The sequence below is a fragment of the Homarus americanus genome, unplaced genomic scaffold, assembly GCF_018991925.1.
Source record: "Homarus americanus isolate GMGI-L3 unplaced genomic scaffold, GMGI_Hamer_2.0 scaffold24260, whole genome shotgun sequence".
Lineage (NCBI taxonomy): Eukaryota > Metazoa > Arthropoda > Malacostraca > Decapoda > Nephropidae > Homarus > Homarus americanus.
The window spans coordinates 1,021,136-1,038,160 of record NW_024721079.1 but is presented as its reverse complement, the minus strand read 5'-3'; the positions used below and the strand labels follow the sequence as shown (position 1 = coordinate 1,038,160).

At 38.4% G+C, this 17,025-nt stretch overlaps 2 protein-coding genes across 3 annotated transcripts in view; both read left to right on the top strand.

Annotated features, from left to right (window-relative positions):
- LOC121861330 overlaps nucleotides 1-17,025 on the top strand; it is a 37,641-nt gene that overhangs the window by 9,347 nt on the left and 11,269 nt on the right. Inside the window, exons 3-15 of the mRNA XM_042358977.1 lie at nucleotides 628-923; nucleotides 1,427-1,507; nucleotides 1,889-1,945; nucleotides 2,222-2,327; nucleotides 2,411-2,583; nucleotides 2,822-2,947; nucleotides 3,657-3,889; nucleotides 10,566-10,660; nucleotides 11,626-11,921; nucleotides 12,363-12,443; nucleotides 13,132-13,188; nucleotides 13,333-13,438; nucleotides 13,598-13,770. Coding sequence (XP_042214911.1) covers nucleotides 628-923; nucleotides 1,427-1,507; nucleotides 1,889-1,945; nucleotides 2,222-2,327; nucleotides 2,411-2,583; nucleotides 2,822-2,947; nucleotides 3,657-3,889; nucleotides 10,566-10,660; nucleotides 11,626-11,921; nucleotides 12,363-12,443; nucleotides 13,132-13,188; nucleotides 13,333-13,438; nucleotides 13,598-13,770 — 1,880 coding nt within the window. The remainder of the gene's footprint in view (nucleotides 1-627; nucleotides 924-1,426; nucleotides 1,508-1,888; nucleotides 1,946-2,221; nucleotides 2,328-2,410; nucleotides 2,584-2,821; nucleotides 2,948-3,656; nucleotides 3,890-10,565; nucleotides 10,661-11,625; nucleotides 11,922-12,362; nucleotides 12,444-13,131; nucleotides 13,189-13,332; nucleotides 13,439-13,597; nucleotides 13,771-17,025) is intronic.
- Nucleotides 6,408-15,611, top strand: LOC121861405 (elongation of very long chain fatty acids protein AAEL008004-like). Of its 2 annotated transcripts, none has more exons than XM_042359087.1 (11): nucleotides 6,408-6,573; nucleotides 6,719-6,855; nucleotides 9,685-9,860; nucleotides 10,566-10,660; nucleotides 11,626-11,921; nucleotides 12,363-12,443; nucleotides 13,132-13,188; nucleotides 13,333-13,438; nucleotides 13,598-13,770; nucleotides 14,252-14,377; nucleotides 14,579-15,611. In XM_042359087.1, exons 4-10 carry the CDS (start codon nucleotides 10,597-10,599, stop codon nucleotides 14,375-14,377), a joined length of 903 nt encoding a protein of 300 aa, XP_042215021.1. In that variant the 5' UTR covers nucleotides 6,408-6,573; nucleotides 6,719-6,855; nucleotides 9,685-9,860; nucleotides 10,566-10,596; the 3' UTR covers nucleotides 14,579-15,611. The 2 variants fall into 2 exon arrangements, with proteins under 2 accessions (XP_042215021.1, XP_042215020.1); XM_042359086.1 differs by having other exon boundaries at nucleotides 6,409-6,573; nucleotides 10,571-10,660.

The window sequence follows — 17,025 nt, the reverse complement described above, 5'->3', positions numbered from 1 at the left end:
ACTAGTAGTGATAATATTAAGAAGACTAAGTTTCATTAAAAAAATATATATATCCCTTCTGTGACAGTTAAGGAACAGAGAACAGTAATTAGACTTAAGCTGCATCTCGGGTGTGTGGTCAAGCGTAAAATGACTTGCTATAAGCGTAATTACACCTCATTATCAGGTAATTTATTCGGTAAATAGTCAGGGTATTTATCCAGATTATTAACTCGGTATTTTAAGCCATGACATAAATTTCAAGGTACTGTATTGACATTTGATCACAGTAACGATAATATATAGCGGCGGGAGTAAAAGGCTGGTGGATGTATTTACAGTGGCTCTTCACACCCTACGGGAGACCAGTAAATATAGAAGAGACGGGAGGACTTGGGGAGGCTTAGCAGTGTTTGTTATGATTGTGATATTAAAAAAAAAACGCTCTTACTGTGTATGTATAAAGGTTCAGTATTTCTGTGGCGATAAACAGTGGGTAAGAAAACTCAGAATCTGTCTTGAAAACTATCATATACCTAAGCTGGAACACCTGCCATGAACACTACTAAGACTGATTTGACTAAACAACAGCTTTATGAGGTAAGATAAACATAAATGACTTCTAGTAGATATATTTACGTTCAACAGAAGAATTGTCGGAGTTGAGGTGGAATGGGTGGCGGGCCGGGGTACTGACGGTGATAAGCGGCCTCTACGGCCAGATGACCCTTGCCCGCCAACTGCCACCCGACCCTCGTGAAGACTCGTGGCTCCTTATGTACTCCCCCTTTCCCTGCCTCGGCGTCTGCCTCTTGTACATAGTCGCCGTCACCTGGTGGGGTCCTCTCTATATGAAAAACAGGAAACCCTTCTCAGGACTTAGGAGTGTAATGATGGCCTACAACGCCTTTCAGGTCGTGTACTCTGCCTGGATGTTCTATGAGGTAACTTACTATGATAAGTTCTGGGAGCTTACATCTATAAAAGATTTTCCGAAGTATGTACACTAAAGCTAACTGTTGGTTCTGTAGTAACAAACACCAGCTTATAAATGTCTCTCTCTTGCTCCTGTGTTTTATCAGAAACTTGAATGAGAAATTTCTATGAAATATAATTGTTTTGCAGATGTGTATTAAAGTAATCTTGTTCATTAATTAATATTAGCAATTTTTTGTCGCAAATTGTTTTTTTAATACTAAACAACGTATAATTAACTTAAACAAATCTGTTCACCGAGAAATGCACATGGAGAGAAAGTAGGGTAATAAAAATAACGCTACTGTATATTATTCAATTGACATTTATAGCAGAAATCAGTTGTTTTACTTCTGACGTGAACAGTTAAGATGTTTTCCACTCCTAAATTTAGATCACATAAAGGTGTCTGTTGTCCTCTTAAGAGATACTACTAATAAAATGTTTTAAGTGTGTAATTTTGCTTTTCCAGGCGGGGATGAGCGGATGGTTCGGTAACTACTCGTTCATCTGCCAGCCGTGTGACTATTCCGACCATCCCCAGGCTATCAGGGTGAGTACTACGTGCAGTGAACCATCCCAATGAGTGTAAAATAAAGACAAATATTAAAGAGGTACTTCAGATAAACTTCTTCACCATTTATGAACTATTACCTGGTGAGTACTTCCACAATTAACTAGTGTAATAAGTGTGAATATATCCCTAGTCATTTTATTTAGTCAGGAACTAAATATTGAGAGTACCGAATTATCCAACACTTTCTGACTGAATAAAAATTCACTGATAATATTTATTTGATACTTAATCAGTGACAAACTATCCAAGCATTTTTTTTGCATATTGTTCTATGTTGTATTCTTCTGTGACAACTCTGTAGGCATAGATTTATCTCCTCTCTTCTACCTGTGGCTAACATTCAAACATTCTCCACAGATGATGCACTGTGCATATTGGTATCACTTCTCAAAGTATGTGGACTTCATCGACACGGTCAGTAACACAGTTTTTCTTTGGCGCATCTTGTTGAACCCAGAACCTTGATGCTATAAAAACATGTTGATCAACTTTACATATTGTGTTGGGGATATACAGTATACATACTTCTGAATTGTATTTTGTTTTTGCACAAACCTTGAATTTAAATGTTCAAATTAACGTTCAAATATATCTGGGAAAAGTCTCACTAATATAGAGGGAAGGAAGGCTTGACGTTAATTAATATGAACACTCGGTGAAGGATCTTAAAGATGTCATTTGTATTGACAGGTGTTCTTCGTCCTACACAAGAAGTATGAACACATATCACTGCTGCACGTGAGTCACCACGGCCTCATGCCTATCAGTACGTGGTATGGAGTCCGCTATCATCCAGGTGAGTGTGTTGTTGAAACAGGTGAGAGCAACCTTGATACACACACGTATAATTACTGTATCAATGTTGGTCTTTTCTTTCAGGTGGTCACAACACATTTTTCGGGTTCCTTAACACTTTCGTACACACGGTGATGTACTCGTACTACCTGCTGGCGGCCATGGGTCCCCGTGTCCGTCCGTTCCTCTGGTGGAAGAAGTACCTCACCACACTCCAGATGGTGCAGTTCACCCTCGTGTTCCTACACTCCTTACAGGTAAGTTAAAGGGGGCCAGGCTGTGTAGTCCAGGGATGTACTGTACTACCAACAAGACTGATCTGTGTACACGGAGATATACTAGAGAGAAAATATGTGTGGTTTGGGTGTCTATGTTTAGAAGAAGGTTGGGTGTCTAGAAGTGTATTTGTTCATAGAGGACAGGCTGATGTGGGAGAGAGAGAGAGAGAGAGATCCCTTCAGTATTAACTAAGACTAACCCCTTATCTGTTTATAGCTGGCGTTCGTGGAGTGTGAGGTGCCGCCAGTACTCATGACCTGGGTGGGTTTCGCTTCTGTTATGTTCTTCATCCTCTTCGCCGACTTCTACATTAAGGCTTACCGTAAACGTGGTCAAAATAAGGTGAGTTTCCTATAGCTCTTGTCTTGTGCCTTAACCTGTTCGGCATACTGAAAATATAATCATTATCAGCTGTTAAAAATTTATTGCTGATTGACTGGATGACAGTTTTACTTCACTGTTTTCACTACTGTATATAATTGGGGCAGTTCTTTCTGCCTTGTGTCAATTCAACTCCTTTACCATTGCACTAATATTTCATCATATGGTTGGAGATCTTAACCAATATTCCTTGCGTTTTAAATTCTTGATCTCATTTTTGGGGCGAGATGTTGTGAACCGGATTAACATTAGTTTTGCTCAAGGGCATTTTAGTCTTGTGCTTCAATTTGCTTCTTGTGATCGTGTTTGTAAGTTTCTTGAGTCATGATACAAATAATGAAACTAGGATTGCCTAATAAGTAATTTACCACTGATATGTAAACCTGTTTCTTCGTCATTGAGAGATAACAAAAAAATTCTTCCAACACAACTTGGAAAATATTTAAGGAGTGTTTTTTGTTGTTTTATATCATGTTGAAAGACAAATTATCATGAGTATATGACACTAATTGTTCTGTAGTTCTTAAGTTTAGTGTTTTTGTAATTAAGAACAATTTCGCTTTGAATGTTTCATCTTTGAGAGTTACATTATTACATATTGACAATTATATAACTAACACTAACTAAAGCAGTTGATGTAATTTGACTACATGCATTTATGGATTTACAGGTGAAGGCAGAAGCCACCGGAGTGGAGAGAGACCTCACTACAGAAAACTCGAACCACATTCCAAATAAGATTCCAAATTCTATGCCCAGCGTAGTGTCCAAGGTAGTATGGAATGGTGTAGCTAATGACATGTCCAACAACACCCGTAGTCGTGTGTCTTCGGTCATGTCCACCGGCATCATCAATGTGGTACTCGACAGGCTCTCCAGCATCGTGCCTCGAGGACTCCAGTAAGATAGGTCGTATAAAAAGTTAGTTAATCCTTATATTTGACTGTTTAGAGTGCTTCAATGTACTGAAGGCACACAGTGTTGAACTTTGAACTCTCCTCCATGAAGGATGATTAGTACAAAACCTTCTCCTGCACCCCAGTCACCTCACACCCCAGAACTGTCATGTGTCAATTTTTTAGTGAATTGTACTCTGGAAATATTTTTATTTTTTCTCTCTCCTTATAACCATATTTGATTGAGAATTACGTTTAGTTTATATTATTGTATAAGTAAAATTAGGACCACAGTCCAATGGAACTGTCATCTATGATAATAAAAGAACCTGTCTGTCTGTCTGTGAGTGTCGTGTGTTCCAGCCATAGCTCCAAAACGGAAGCAGTTAAGGACCTGAAACTCTATACACATATTACAGTACTATTGACCACTGTCGCCATGGTGATTGTGGGATATGGTTACCCGTATCAGGGAGGGCAAACTGTGAACCAGTTTAGGTTAAGTTGGGTTGGGTTATGTTAGATTAGGTTGGGTTAGGTCAACAATGTACATTTCTGTCTTTTTTTAATGAAGTAGCATTTATTTGTAATTATTGTGAATTGTTTATGTAATAAAATTTCGACAATTGATTTTCTGTGTGAACCAACATGACGCTGGCACCAATCACGGACAATGACTTCGTGTAATCACTTCCTCGAGGGAATATTCTCTTCACGACGAGACTAAGAGGACCTGTGATAAAATTGAAACATTCTCATAGTGAAGCTGGACGTGTAGTACTGAGGTTATCTGAATTTATATTACACTAAACATTTTCGCCTCCCAGGCCCTGACGTGGGTCAATGACCTGTGCCCGGGTGGGCTAATCCTCATAAAACAAAAAAAATCAGTTAGAAACACCAATGATATAAGGAAACAGACGATAAAATGGATACAGATGCAAAAGGTATAATACTCAGTAAATTTGTACAGTACTACTATCTATGTCTGCTGATGCCATGATATTGTTAAATTATTAGGTGGATCAAGTGGATTTTCCTCTCGCTAAAACAGTCAATTACAGCAGGTTTTTTTTTCTAATGTAAGAAACTCATCCAACCACTTTTGTTTGAGTAATTTGATACACAGAAATGTCTTGTGTGGTCCCGACTGCAGTGTTTACATGTCACAAGTAAACGTGATGGTTGTTTGGGTGTTGGTCTTCCCTGTTCCTTGACTTGATATTTCTCTGCAAAATCTCAGCAGGTGATAAGTTTATTTGACGAGCCTTCAGTTACATTAATGGTTTCTATATGACCACTCGTCCTGGTAGATGGAAAATCACTCGATATTTACCATATATGTGTTGAAATACAAAAATCAGATGGGAGGAGAAAAAACCCGCCCAACATGCAATACTACAGTATATTGAACCACTTCTTGTAGGCCCCAACACGAGTACTAATATTGTAAGGTTGCCAAGTCATATCAATCTTCTAGCATTATCGAAGTAGCATTTCTTAGGCAAATTTAAAATGAAAATAGCATGAGTTTTAGCATATACAAAAATTGCACAATATTTATTCAGCAATTCAAAAACTTAATGAGTATATTTTTTAGTAAAATTAATCAGGCTATAGGGGAGAATACTGTACACGCGGCGACATAATACCTGGTCTTGTATAAAATTACTACTTTTGACAGTGTTAATGTAAATTAAAGTTTCCTGAACATTTGAGGATCGGAAAAAAGAACACAAAATTTATATAAATCTCTAAACGTGTTTATACAAGATTATTTTCTCAAGTATTATAAAATCACCTTCCAACAGCAGCATGCTATTGGTTTTTATTCTTACGAGGCATTAAAGTTTTTTACCTTATATCCGATACAACTTTTTCGGGAACAGGACACTCGGGGTCCACAATTTTATAGACTCTTAAAAAAAACGTATATAACATCTCTTGATATTAATGTGGCGATAAGAATAAAAAACATATGATAACCTATATTTAAGGGTATTCTGTAAAACTAAGGTACAGTATAACAAACACTGACTTCTAGTTATGTGAATAGCCAGCCAAGAAGCGCAACTATATTTTCTTCCTAAACAATGAAGTTTATAGATTGAAACAAACTGTTCAGACTTCTCATGAACGCGTCAATACGTCTATACCAGATGGACAAAAACACAAAATATCTTCAAAATATCATGACGTAACCGGGCTGAATGTTACAATACCGTCTGACTTAAGGTAATTGATGTGTAAGTTAGTCAATACAAGAGATTAGGAAAAGTTTGTTTATTCTGCTCTTCTTGTTGAATGAGGGGGGGGGGGGGCCTTCGTCACATACATACTGCTATGCCTGTCACAAGTATCACACTAAGTAATCCTCCTACAAGACGGTATCCCTCCTGAAGCATGTACTGTAGTGGAAACATTTTATGGGTATCACGTGTTTTGGTCTTTCTCTGCCTGCCAGGGGTTTCAAGCTCCATCTGTTCCTGTTGGATTGATGAACAAGTGTTAGGACGTGTTACCGTGTACACCGCACCTCTGGGACTCTAGCTTGGGTCCATAAAAGCCTAATCAGTTACCATGTTGTACCAATATGAGGCACTGCTTATGTTTTGACACCGATGGAGGGTAAATCCATCGCTCTCGGCCTTCACTTCACTCAAAGCTGTTCTTCGGCTGTAGTTGATGAAGGTAACTAACCATATTTATCCCGTCCACTCTATGCTATAATGATTATATATTTTAGTTTTCGTATTTTCATGTACAACTAATATAATATGCTGTTATATGTACAACTGTCAAGAAATATTTTATCTAGCTGATTCTTTCTTTTCAGCTACGGGCAACAGTGAAGCAGTACACTACTCTCCAGGGTCTTCCCCAAACGTTCCAGTAATAGATGATATCAAAGGACCACAAACTAACACAAGAGTTGTAAGAAAAATTAAATACCAAGCGAGTGGACTTATTAGGGTTAGTGTTAACAAAAAATTAGCCCTATAGCCTTGTAAACTTGTAGAGGAAGGTTGGTACGTATTAAAGCTCCGCCCATATGTTCTGTTGTGAAGGCTGACGGAGGGAGTTATTGTTACCCCCTTACAGTACAGTACACTGTATGTAGCCACCTCACCATCGACTCGGGAGGAGCTCTCTGTCTCGTCCACGTGTAGGAGTCCTATAACCTTTTTCCTACATAGTTATTTAGACAACTGCTACTGAGTACTTAATCGTTTAAGGTGTGTTGTGTTTACGTTCAGTCTGTTTAGCGTGGATATCGAGGAATGGAAATTTATACTCTTGTATTTCCTATTAGTTTTCTGGGGGTAGAGTCAGTTGTGTCTTTCTAGTGTTATGATATCCTGCGCTTTATAACTTGTTTCATATGCATAGCTACTGTATGTGTCATATATAGTGTTGTGTTGCCTTCCCATAGCTTGTGTCACATGCAACCATGCATAGATTCTGCCATATGTAATCCCTCTCAGCTTGTGTCATGTACAGTAGTTTCTTTGCTTGTTTCATGGATTAGAGAACGAATCTTTCACTTTTTCCTCCTCACACACACACACACACACATAAATTATGTATGCCATTTATAAGATATTCTGAGAGAGTTTGCTCTCTCGAATGACTGTCCAAACGTAGCGGGAGTCAGGTACACCGCACTACCTATAATATTCCCTGGTTTGTAGTTTAGGAAAGGCTAACTCACTCGTACTAGGATCAAACCTCTTATTTATCTAACTTTGTATCGTATCGTAAGAGTAAACATAAGGACGGGCTTCTTTTTATCATGTTTCATTTATTTATTTATTTATTTATTTTTTGTTTTTTGCCGTGACGTATCCAGAGAAGACAATGTATACCGCATTTGTCTTTACTTTCATCACTGTTTATATATCAACAGCGTAAAAACAAAAAAACAATCAAGTGAAGGAATATTGAAAGTAATATCGAATCAATATAACAAAACATCTTTAAAAAGTTTACAAGACGAGAAAACGATTTTATTTGATGTCTAAAATAGATGAAATTTTTTTTAGTGTCCGTTTTACATTTATGCTTATGTGTGTTTATATGTTTTATATATAATATAGTTTAGAACATATAAGGTCTCTTTGTATATACTGGGTGGGGACATCACTTTATTTCTATTCCTTCTCCTTTCTCTGTTATATCACGAGTCATCCACCTTCTCTCTACTCGCCTCTTTAATAATCAACCTTTAGTTTCTCTTTTCTCTTATGTCAGCAGTTCATCTGTCTCCTCCTACTTCCTTGACCCTTTCTCTCTATGTATGTATTTTTTTCTGTGTATCTGTAGTCTTATTTATGCTCACCAACCTGTCGTCACGTTTCAGTTGTTTCCAGTCTCTCTGCGCCTTCACACATTCACCTCTCTCTGTATCTTATTTCATTTATATTTACACTTTTATTTTTGATTATCACTCCCTCCAGTACACTCACACGGTTCATTGTGTACCTTTGTGAAGCTTCTCTTAATTACAGTACCTCACTTCTCATCTTCCATAGTAAGTAAGTAGTCGGTCACTTGTTTCTCGTGTGACTCAGAGCAACTCAGCATCTCTGATTCTCTTGGTGTTATTCCTTGTCTTCTATACTTAAAGACACTAAGTACACTATCCACGAACGTAGCTCATATCTACTAATCGTTGGCTTCACCAGTTAACATCTCTCAGTTTAAGACGGTGAGTAAGCGTTTAATCAACACTAGCTGCATCACTGAGGGCGGCAATAACTTATAATACTGCACTGCCTTTATCGTGTTCATCGTCTTCGTCATCATTGTCTTAGTGACCAGAATTGTAGTGACACAACATAATTCCCCGCCACTGTTGGTCAAGTGAGCTAATAAGAAGTAAGTGGTAGAAACATAGACAATATCTCTGTGGTGTAATCATTGTTTGGTCTTGTTTATTGACTGACAGGTATGAGTGGGTGTCTAGCTCTCTCACACATGATCTCTGGCTCAGTATCCCCACAAAATATGTTTCCTTTTACGCTTTCCCTAACGTAATTCACTACAATTAATTTAGGAAGCTTCAAAACTGTGATAGTTTGAAGACGGAAGGTATTCATTGAAAATATGCTTCTTTGTTCATATACTGCAGAATAGGGTGACCTGGCAGTCTTAGTATTCAGGTACAAATTAGATGGTACTGGTTTGAAAGAAGTTATTATCTTGATGATTCTTGGACTACAATTACAAGGGAGAAGTATATGTATATTCTTATTACCACGGGGTTATTAGGGCCCTTCTCCCCCGGAGAAAGCAGACAGGGTTGGAAATGTCCGAGTCACTGCCTATGTAACTAAATAGAAAAAAACCCTCAAGGGCGGACAGGTCACATTGGTTCGAGGGGCGAGTCAGGCGAGACTTTATGGAGGATACTGGCTGGTTTTTATCAGATTTTTTCTGCCATCTTCATAAAAAAGAGCAGTTTTTGTTTTACAAAGCCAATGTCTCTGGAGCTTTGCTGTTGTTACTTAAATTCACTCCACTTACTCTACTTTTTCCAAGGTTACCGGGGCGCCCAGTGGGGTGACTACTCCGGTCTTTAGATAAAGAGAGTAAAACTTGATTAACCTTACACAAAGGTGACTGCTTCTTTAACTAATACACAGACCCTCGAGTCAACCTGATAACACAAGTTGTTGTAGTTTATATGATACATTACCAAGAAAATTCTGTTGTTTATGAAGCTAAACGAGCGTCATTAACATCTTTGCTGTTTTCACAGCTCAACAATATTCACTTTCAACCTTTTTTGTTTTTCCTCAGAACTCTTTGCTGTGCGTGTCTTGAAACTTGCCGAATTGGACGGCAGCTCGGGGTGAAATAGAAAGGCACAGCCCCAGCAAGCATAGGAGGCAACATTTTTCTCTTTCTGGACAGTCAGCGACTAGCCGTCAGTGCTGCAGCTTCAAACCCATCTTCTCTGGACCTGACCTAGTGAGGTGACGTAAAAAGCAATCGTTCACGTGAAAAAGATTTTTAGTGTCGGTACCACCACCATTACAGTACCACCGTCACCACCACCATTACAGTACCACCGTCACCACCACCATTACAGTACCACCGTCACCACCACCATTACAGTACCACCGTCACCACCACCATTACAGTACCACCGTCACCACCACCATTACAGTACCACCGTCACCACCACCATTACAGTACCACCCCCACCACCACCATTACAGTACCACCGTCACCACCACCATTTCTTTTCTCTTATTTCGCCATTTCATCTGCCTCATATTTTCCTGATCTTTTCTGTTTAATTGTAGTCTTGTTTTTGTTTTACAAAGACAATGTCTCTGGAGCTCTGCTGTTGTCAGTTAAATTCACTCCATTTACTTATTTTTAGCCAAGCTGAAAGTACAAGGTTTTGTGGTCATGGTCTAGGACGCTTCCTCATCGAGCTGACTGTAGACACTGAGGGACACCTGAGAAAAAATACAATGCAATTATTTCGAGACAAAATCTATTTTTTGTAACAAACATGACTGGATTTTGTACAGTACATTGTATAAATAACATTGTCATGTAAGTTTACTATCTTCACTTACATACACTTTTTATTTATATTTTTGATAAGCGTTATTTATACAAGTACTGTGTGCACTTTGTAACAATAATAACTTTCTCTTGGTTGGCAGTTCAGGAGTCCCAGTGAGCTGCCACCCTAGGATGACTACCTCACAAGAAGCAGCTCTGCCAACACCACGCTCTTGTCCTCAACAATATGAAAAAGGTAAACATTATTTATTTTTTGTGTAATTCCTGTTCGAAGATATAAGTTAGTGTGTGTGTGTGTGTTCTCATTATCAGTCTTAAGTATCTTCCACACTGTTCTACCGCAACTGTATTAGAAACTAGAAAATGACTACATTTTCTTGCCCGAAAACTTGAATAAAGAATATTCTGTGCTTGTATTTTAATGCTGGTTGTTTAAAGATAAAAAAAAACAAGTTTTATCTAATAAGGAATTAATTACTACCCAATATTACTCTATAGGTTTATAACTCGATGGTTAAAAATATTTTCCTAGACTAATTGCTAAACTTGCTCAGACACTTAGAAAAAAGTATTCTTAACTTTCACCTCATCAGAGCTAGTGATTAAGTCCAGCCCAGCTCAGGCAGACAGAGACGGTTTATAATTTTAGAGCACGTACCTCTCCCAGTGCCGGATGGGAAACGGGTCTTAGGTTCACTTTGGTGCTTTTTTGTGTGTGTGTAGAGAAAGGAGGGGTGAAAGAAGATTAGAGGTGGGGGAGGTAAGTTATAGTTCGGAAAGTGAAGAAATTTAGGAGGAGGTAAGAGAGGGCTGGCTGACCGCCTAGCTAAGCTAATAGTGTGTTAGGGTTGTGTCATGGGTTAGTTATTGTCTGTCGGTGCTTGGGAAGGAATAGGTAACGTGGGGGGGGGGGGGTCCTCTTCTTTGTTGAGGAGGCCGGCCTTCTATACAATGTGGAGTTTTATCAATTAACTTTTAAATGTTTTTTTTTATGAAAGTTCGTGTTATTTATTACTTATGGTTTTTTACCTTGCATTATTTGATTTTGGTCTTTTAAATCTTAATTTTAATTCGGCGACATGACCTAAGCTGTTGCGTCACCGGGAGTGTAATCAATCAATCACTCCTCAAGAATACATTCTAACCATTGCCTAAACAAGAAAATATAAATCTAATGATGAAAACCTTTGTTCCTGACAGATAGTTTACAGGAGCTGAGGACTATAGGGAAGCAAGTAGCGGTACTCATCGTCCTTAGCTATACGTATGGTGACGTGATGGTGTACCGCAAGCTGACTCCGGACCCCCGTCAGGACACTTGGTACCTCATGCGTTCTCCCCTACCCACCATCATCACCTGCTTCCTGTATGTGGCCGCCGTCACCTGGTGTATACCGCACTACATGAGCACCAGGAAACCCGTGTCAGGACTTAGGACCAGTATGATGGCCTACAACGCCTTCCAAGTCGTCTTCTCCGCCTGGATTTTCTGGGAGGTAAAATTGTTTTAAGCTTCCTCAGGTACTGTATGTTAATTTTATAAAATCTAACATTATTGTACCCAGTGTTGTGTTCTAATGATGGTAATAGTTATCATTACATACATAAATAATTACCACTGAATCGTAGTACAGTACTGTATTTTGGTCTTGTATGGAGAAACTTGTGAAGTATTTTGTTGATCTATTCCAGCTCTCTTATCAGAATACACAGAGAAAACAAAGTAGATATATTTATATAATTTATTGGTTTACTAAAATACTTTCGTGCTCCTTTCAATTAGTTTGTTATTATATTTATTCACTTAAGAAAATTAAGGTGGAAATACAAAATTCACAAGATGAAGAGAAACATCAGGTGTGTGTGTGTTCACAGACCTTTTGCCGTACTTAAATGTAATAAACTAAAGTGTAATATACTGTTTATGGTGTTGACAGTCAGGTGTGGCCGGATGGTTTGGTGATTACTCCCTCGTGTGTCAGAGGTGCGACTTCTCTGATAACACTGAAGCAGTCAGGGTAAGTCAGTACTGCTACACGTCAAACACAACCTTTTTAAGGAATCTTGGGGAATAATATAATGTATATATAATTAGCCAAACGAGAGTCGTTTAATGGTAATTTGGTCTCAACAAGATGATGCTTTCCATTGGCCAATCCCTATTGTTTTTATAATTATATGGTAACCAGTAGTCTGAAGATCTTTATGTAAAGATGAAAAAGTGGAGGATGACAAACGCCCTACTCGCCCTGATAACAAGTAATCTTTGAAGTATTGTTTAAACGTATAGTACTGAAAGATCATAGTGTTGCCTGCAGACTAAACTTGAATATAGAGGAAACATCTTGTCATAGTTCACAGTTGTATTGTTATGGTTGACTTAGTTGGCTTAGTTTACGTTAATAAGGTGTTGGTTTGGTTCGCTCTAAGGTTATGTATAAACAAAACTGTACATATGCTTAGTTCTCTGAATGTTCCTGAATATAGTTTAGTAATAGTATGTACACTCTCACCAAAAACTTCTTGAGCGATATAAGCACTCTGCAATCTAAAAAAATAAACAACGAATCTGAAACCATTCCCAGGTGACAAGCCCCATTCTGCTCATTCTCACACCCATCGTCATGCCCAGGTGTTGGAGTAGTTTTTGTTGAGAGTGTACATGTTAACTATTGCTTGTATTAACGTCAGTATGCCCTTCCACAGATGGTACATGCTGGCTACTGGTATCTCTTCTCTAAGTTTGTGGATTTCATAGACACTGTAAGTTATTTTTTTTTTACTGTGCTCCTCACTTGGTTCAATTCTTCATAATTCTTTGGGTGAAGTTATAGCATTAATATCAGACTTGAAATACCAATAATCAATTGTATTGCTGGTCATTCATTGTGGGCTCTCACTCTGCAGGTATTCTTTGCTCTACACAAGAAGAATGAACACATCTCTTTGCTACATGTGTGTCACCATGCCATCATGCCCGTCTGTATGTGGTACGGCATCCGCTACTATTCTGGTCAGTACAGTTGTGGGTACAGTACTGTGGTGAATCTGTAACTTTGTGGGTATCTCAGCTCGTTCTTCATATGTGGCAAAGAATGATTTTAGGACATGATAGTTTCTTTTTTCTCTTACAACGAGATATTTGTATGTGATAATGTTATTAATCTTCCAGGTGGCCACACGACACTCGCATTCCTTCTCAACTCTTTCGTACACACTGTGATGTACCTGTACTACCTGCTGGCGGCCATGGGTCCCCGCGTTCGTCCGTTCCTCTGGTGGAAGAAGTACCTCACCACACTCCAGATGGTGCAGTTTACAGCCATCCTCATCCACAACTTTTTGGTAAGTTATCTTAATTATAGTTTGTTGGTATAGAGTTTAGTCTTGGGATTATTCAGACCTCTCACGACATTAAACGGATCACATGGCTTCAGTTGATGAATTCCAAAGCTGTATTACGATTATCTGAGACCCCTTTGGTGATCATTTGTTTGAGGCACCCTGGAGGCCCTTAGTCATCTTGGGATACTTTAATGCTATAAACCTTTGATGTACTCCTGAGGCCTGAGTCAACTGGGCACCCCAGAGACGGTATTCAGGAGTATGTTAGTCAAGGCCCAGGAGCTCCTATACTTCGGACTCTTTACTCTAGAGTTCCTTATAGTTAAATGACACGCACTAAAACTTATCTTTGGGTCTTGAGTGGTCGCATGTATCACTCCAGGAGCCGCAGGAATCACTTGAGAATCAACAGTTTTTTATATCAACAGTTATATCGTGAAGAGACTAATAAAGACAGCATCACCATATAACTATATCACAGGCGCTGTTTGTGGAGTGTCCTGTGCCGTCGTCGCTGATAGCCTGGGTGAGTGGCGTGTCACTCCTCTTCTTCGTCCTTTTCGCTGACTTCTACATCAAGACGTACCGGAAGCGTGGCAAACACTAGGTGAGATAACTGATTAGTCTTTAGTGAGTTTTCATTTCTTATCATTAAAACAGATAAACCAGTAATAGATAATTATTAAAAAATATATACACTGTATATATCTATTTTGATTATATCCACAAATAGTCATAACAATGCCAAGGTTCCCATAGATTTTGACTGCCAAATATAACGTTACTATATTATTGTTTTCCTCTTCAGATAACCACTGAAGCTAAGGGGAAGTAAAGACCCCCCATTGAGGGTCTGATGGCATCAATGTGTCCAACTATACAATAACACGTCCACTGGAGGGTGCAGCAGGCAGAAGCCGAGCAGGTCCGTGAGGTGATCGACTCTCCAGATGAGGAAGTCCCTTAGCACTTACCTCTGTTTTATCGACTGATGTAAACATATCTCCCGGCTATCATGTGCTGCCTAATGGCTATTGCTTATGATCAGGTTAGGAAAGGAAGTACAGTAGTATATCCTATCTTGCGGTGTGTCGTGAAAATACCAGAGTATATGTGTTGAATGAAGGTACAGCCTCCATGTGTATCTAGTCAACAGTAAAATCACTCGAGATACAAATTAGAATACTCTATTTATACATACCTACTTAAGTCATAAGAATATGATAATTATAATAGACGTGATTCAGTTACACTATTAATTCTGAAAGAGATATATGATTATTTAGTCTATTTTGTATATTATGATCATATTTAGAAGAACATAGAGTCAAATATAGGTAATACTTTAGCCATGTTATACTGATACGATTCATCCAACCACCAACAACAATGAATCGGTTGTGTGTGTGTGTATGTGAACGGCTGATGACATTCTTAAGCTCATATTATGATTTTCTTCTAATTATCCTTCTAGATGAGTTAGAATATGAATGACCTTTAGCTACCCTTTAAGGTCCGGTTGTTATGGATGTTTAAAATGGGTATTAAATTATCCCAACCTTTTTGTAATGATGTTTCTGATATGATAAGAGTCGGGGGTTGACAATTTTCAGATAAGATGATATTTTCCTATAATTTTTTGGTCAAATATCATTCTATATGCGGATACTTTTTTATAGTTCCAGACAGATGTAGAATTATTGTTGTAGGAGACAGTTGTAGTATAGTTTGTCAATGGTGATTATTCTTGTCTCCGAATCTACTTTTAACTGTCATCAGTCATTATAGACCAGTTGTAAATTTTAGGTGCGGGTTTGTATATATTAAACGCCGCACCATTACTTGTTTCTTCTTATTCTACCGTTGGGGGACGTAAGAAACTGTGTAAAAGGAAATTTAGATACTATAAAGGAAAACACACACACACACACACACACACACACACACACACACACACACATCACTGTGTTGTTATCAGCGTCCGGGTACAAAGGTCAAAGAGGATTTTCAACAGGTCGATTTTATCGGTCGTAAAAGAAAGAAAAAACAATGAAAGAAAATATAGATTAAAAAAAAAAGTTGATGTCCTCCCGGACACGGTGACTGGGACGACCACCAGAGCCGGGTGTTGGTGTGGTGATAACTATTTACAGTAGATGTTGAGTCACTAACACAACACATGGTATATGCTGTGTCACTTGCCGGGGACAAATGTATTCCACCAGGCATTCTTACTCTTTTCAGAAATAGACCATTTGCGTCACAGCTACTGATTGATTGAAAACCTCTTTAGGCCTGAACACGACTTTCATTCAGGGCATGAAACAGTGGTTGCAGATGCACTTGCTGACGATTAGCGCCCGCCCCCATAATGATACTTGTTTGATCACCCAGTACTGGCATCACTAACAGGGGAAGAACTAACACATCTGTATCGCATGCATAGATGTAAACTATTTTTCCAACTTTTTGCACTTCAGCAGCATACTGTACAATATGATTAGTGTATCTGACTACTTGGGAACTTTCCAAAATCCGCTACATTTATGATTCAGTGCGATTTGACAACCCCATTCATGTGACTAGTGACGACTGTCTTGAAACTCGCCACAACTTTTCATGCCAGGAGATGTTTTGTTTTGGTGCTGCTAAGAAATATGTTGAAATGCTTGATGTGTGTTGCCGTCCATTATATATTAAGGCATGGAGGTTGATGCCCCTTTTGATTGGCGCTCCCTTGTGCTCTCCTTCAAAGACTTAACATTATACTTGTCAAATACTATAAATGCAATGGCATAATCTTGACTTTTCTTGTCAATAGAAGTGATGAGGCAATTAGCAAGTCCGTGCAGTTATTTGTTTCATAGAGAATACATATATGATTAGAAATAACGAACCCTGGAGTGAATACAAATTTCCATTTAGGTGATTAAGCATCCGAAATGACATTGAGAAAAACAAACACATAAATGGACAAAATTTCTAATTTTCCAATTACTAAAATCCAAGATGGCAGCCATTAATCCAAGATGGCTTCTAAAAAATACCAAACAAGATTTTTGTAAATTTCAGGTAAAATACAATTGAAAAAAGGGCATTGACAAAAATCTATATGAAATTCCCACAATATGACACAAGAACATATACTAACAACCCAAACTGCATTAAATCCACTCTTTCAGCTTCAGTAAATATTAAGTCACTCAAGAGAAAGAGAGAGAGATATATATGTTTAGCTTTAACAAGCTGGTGATG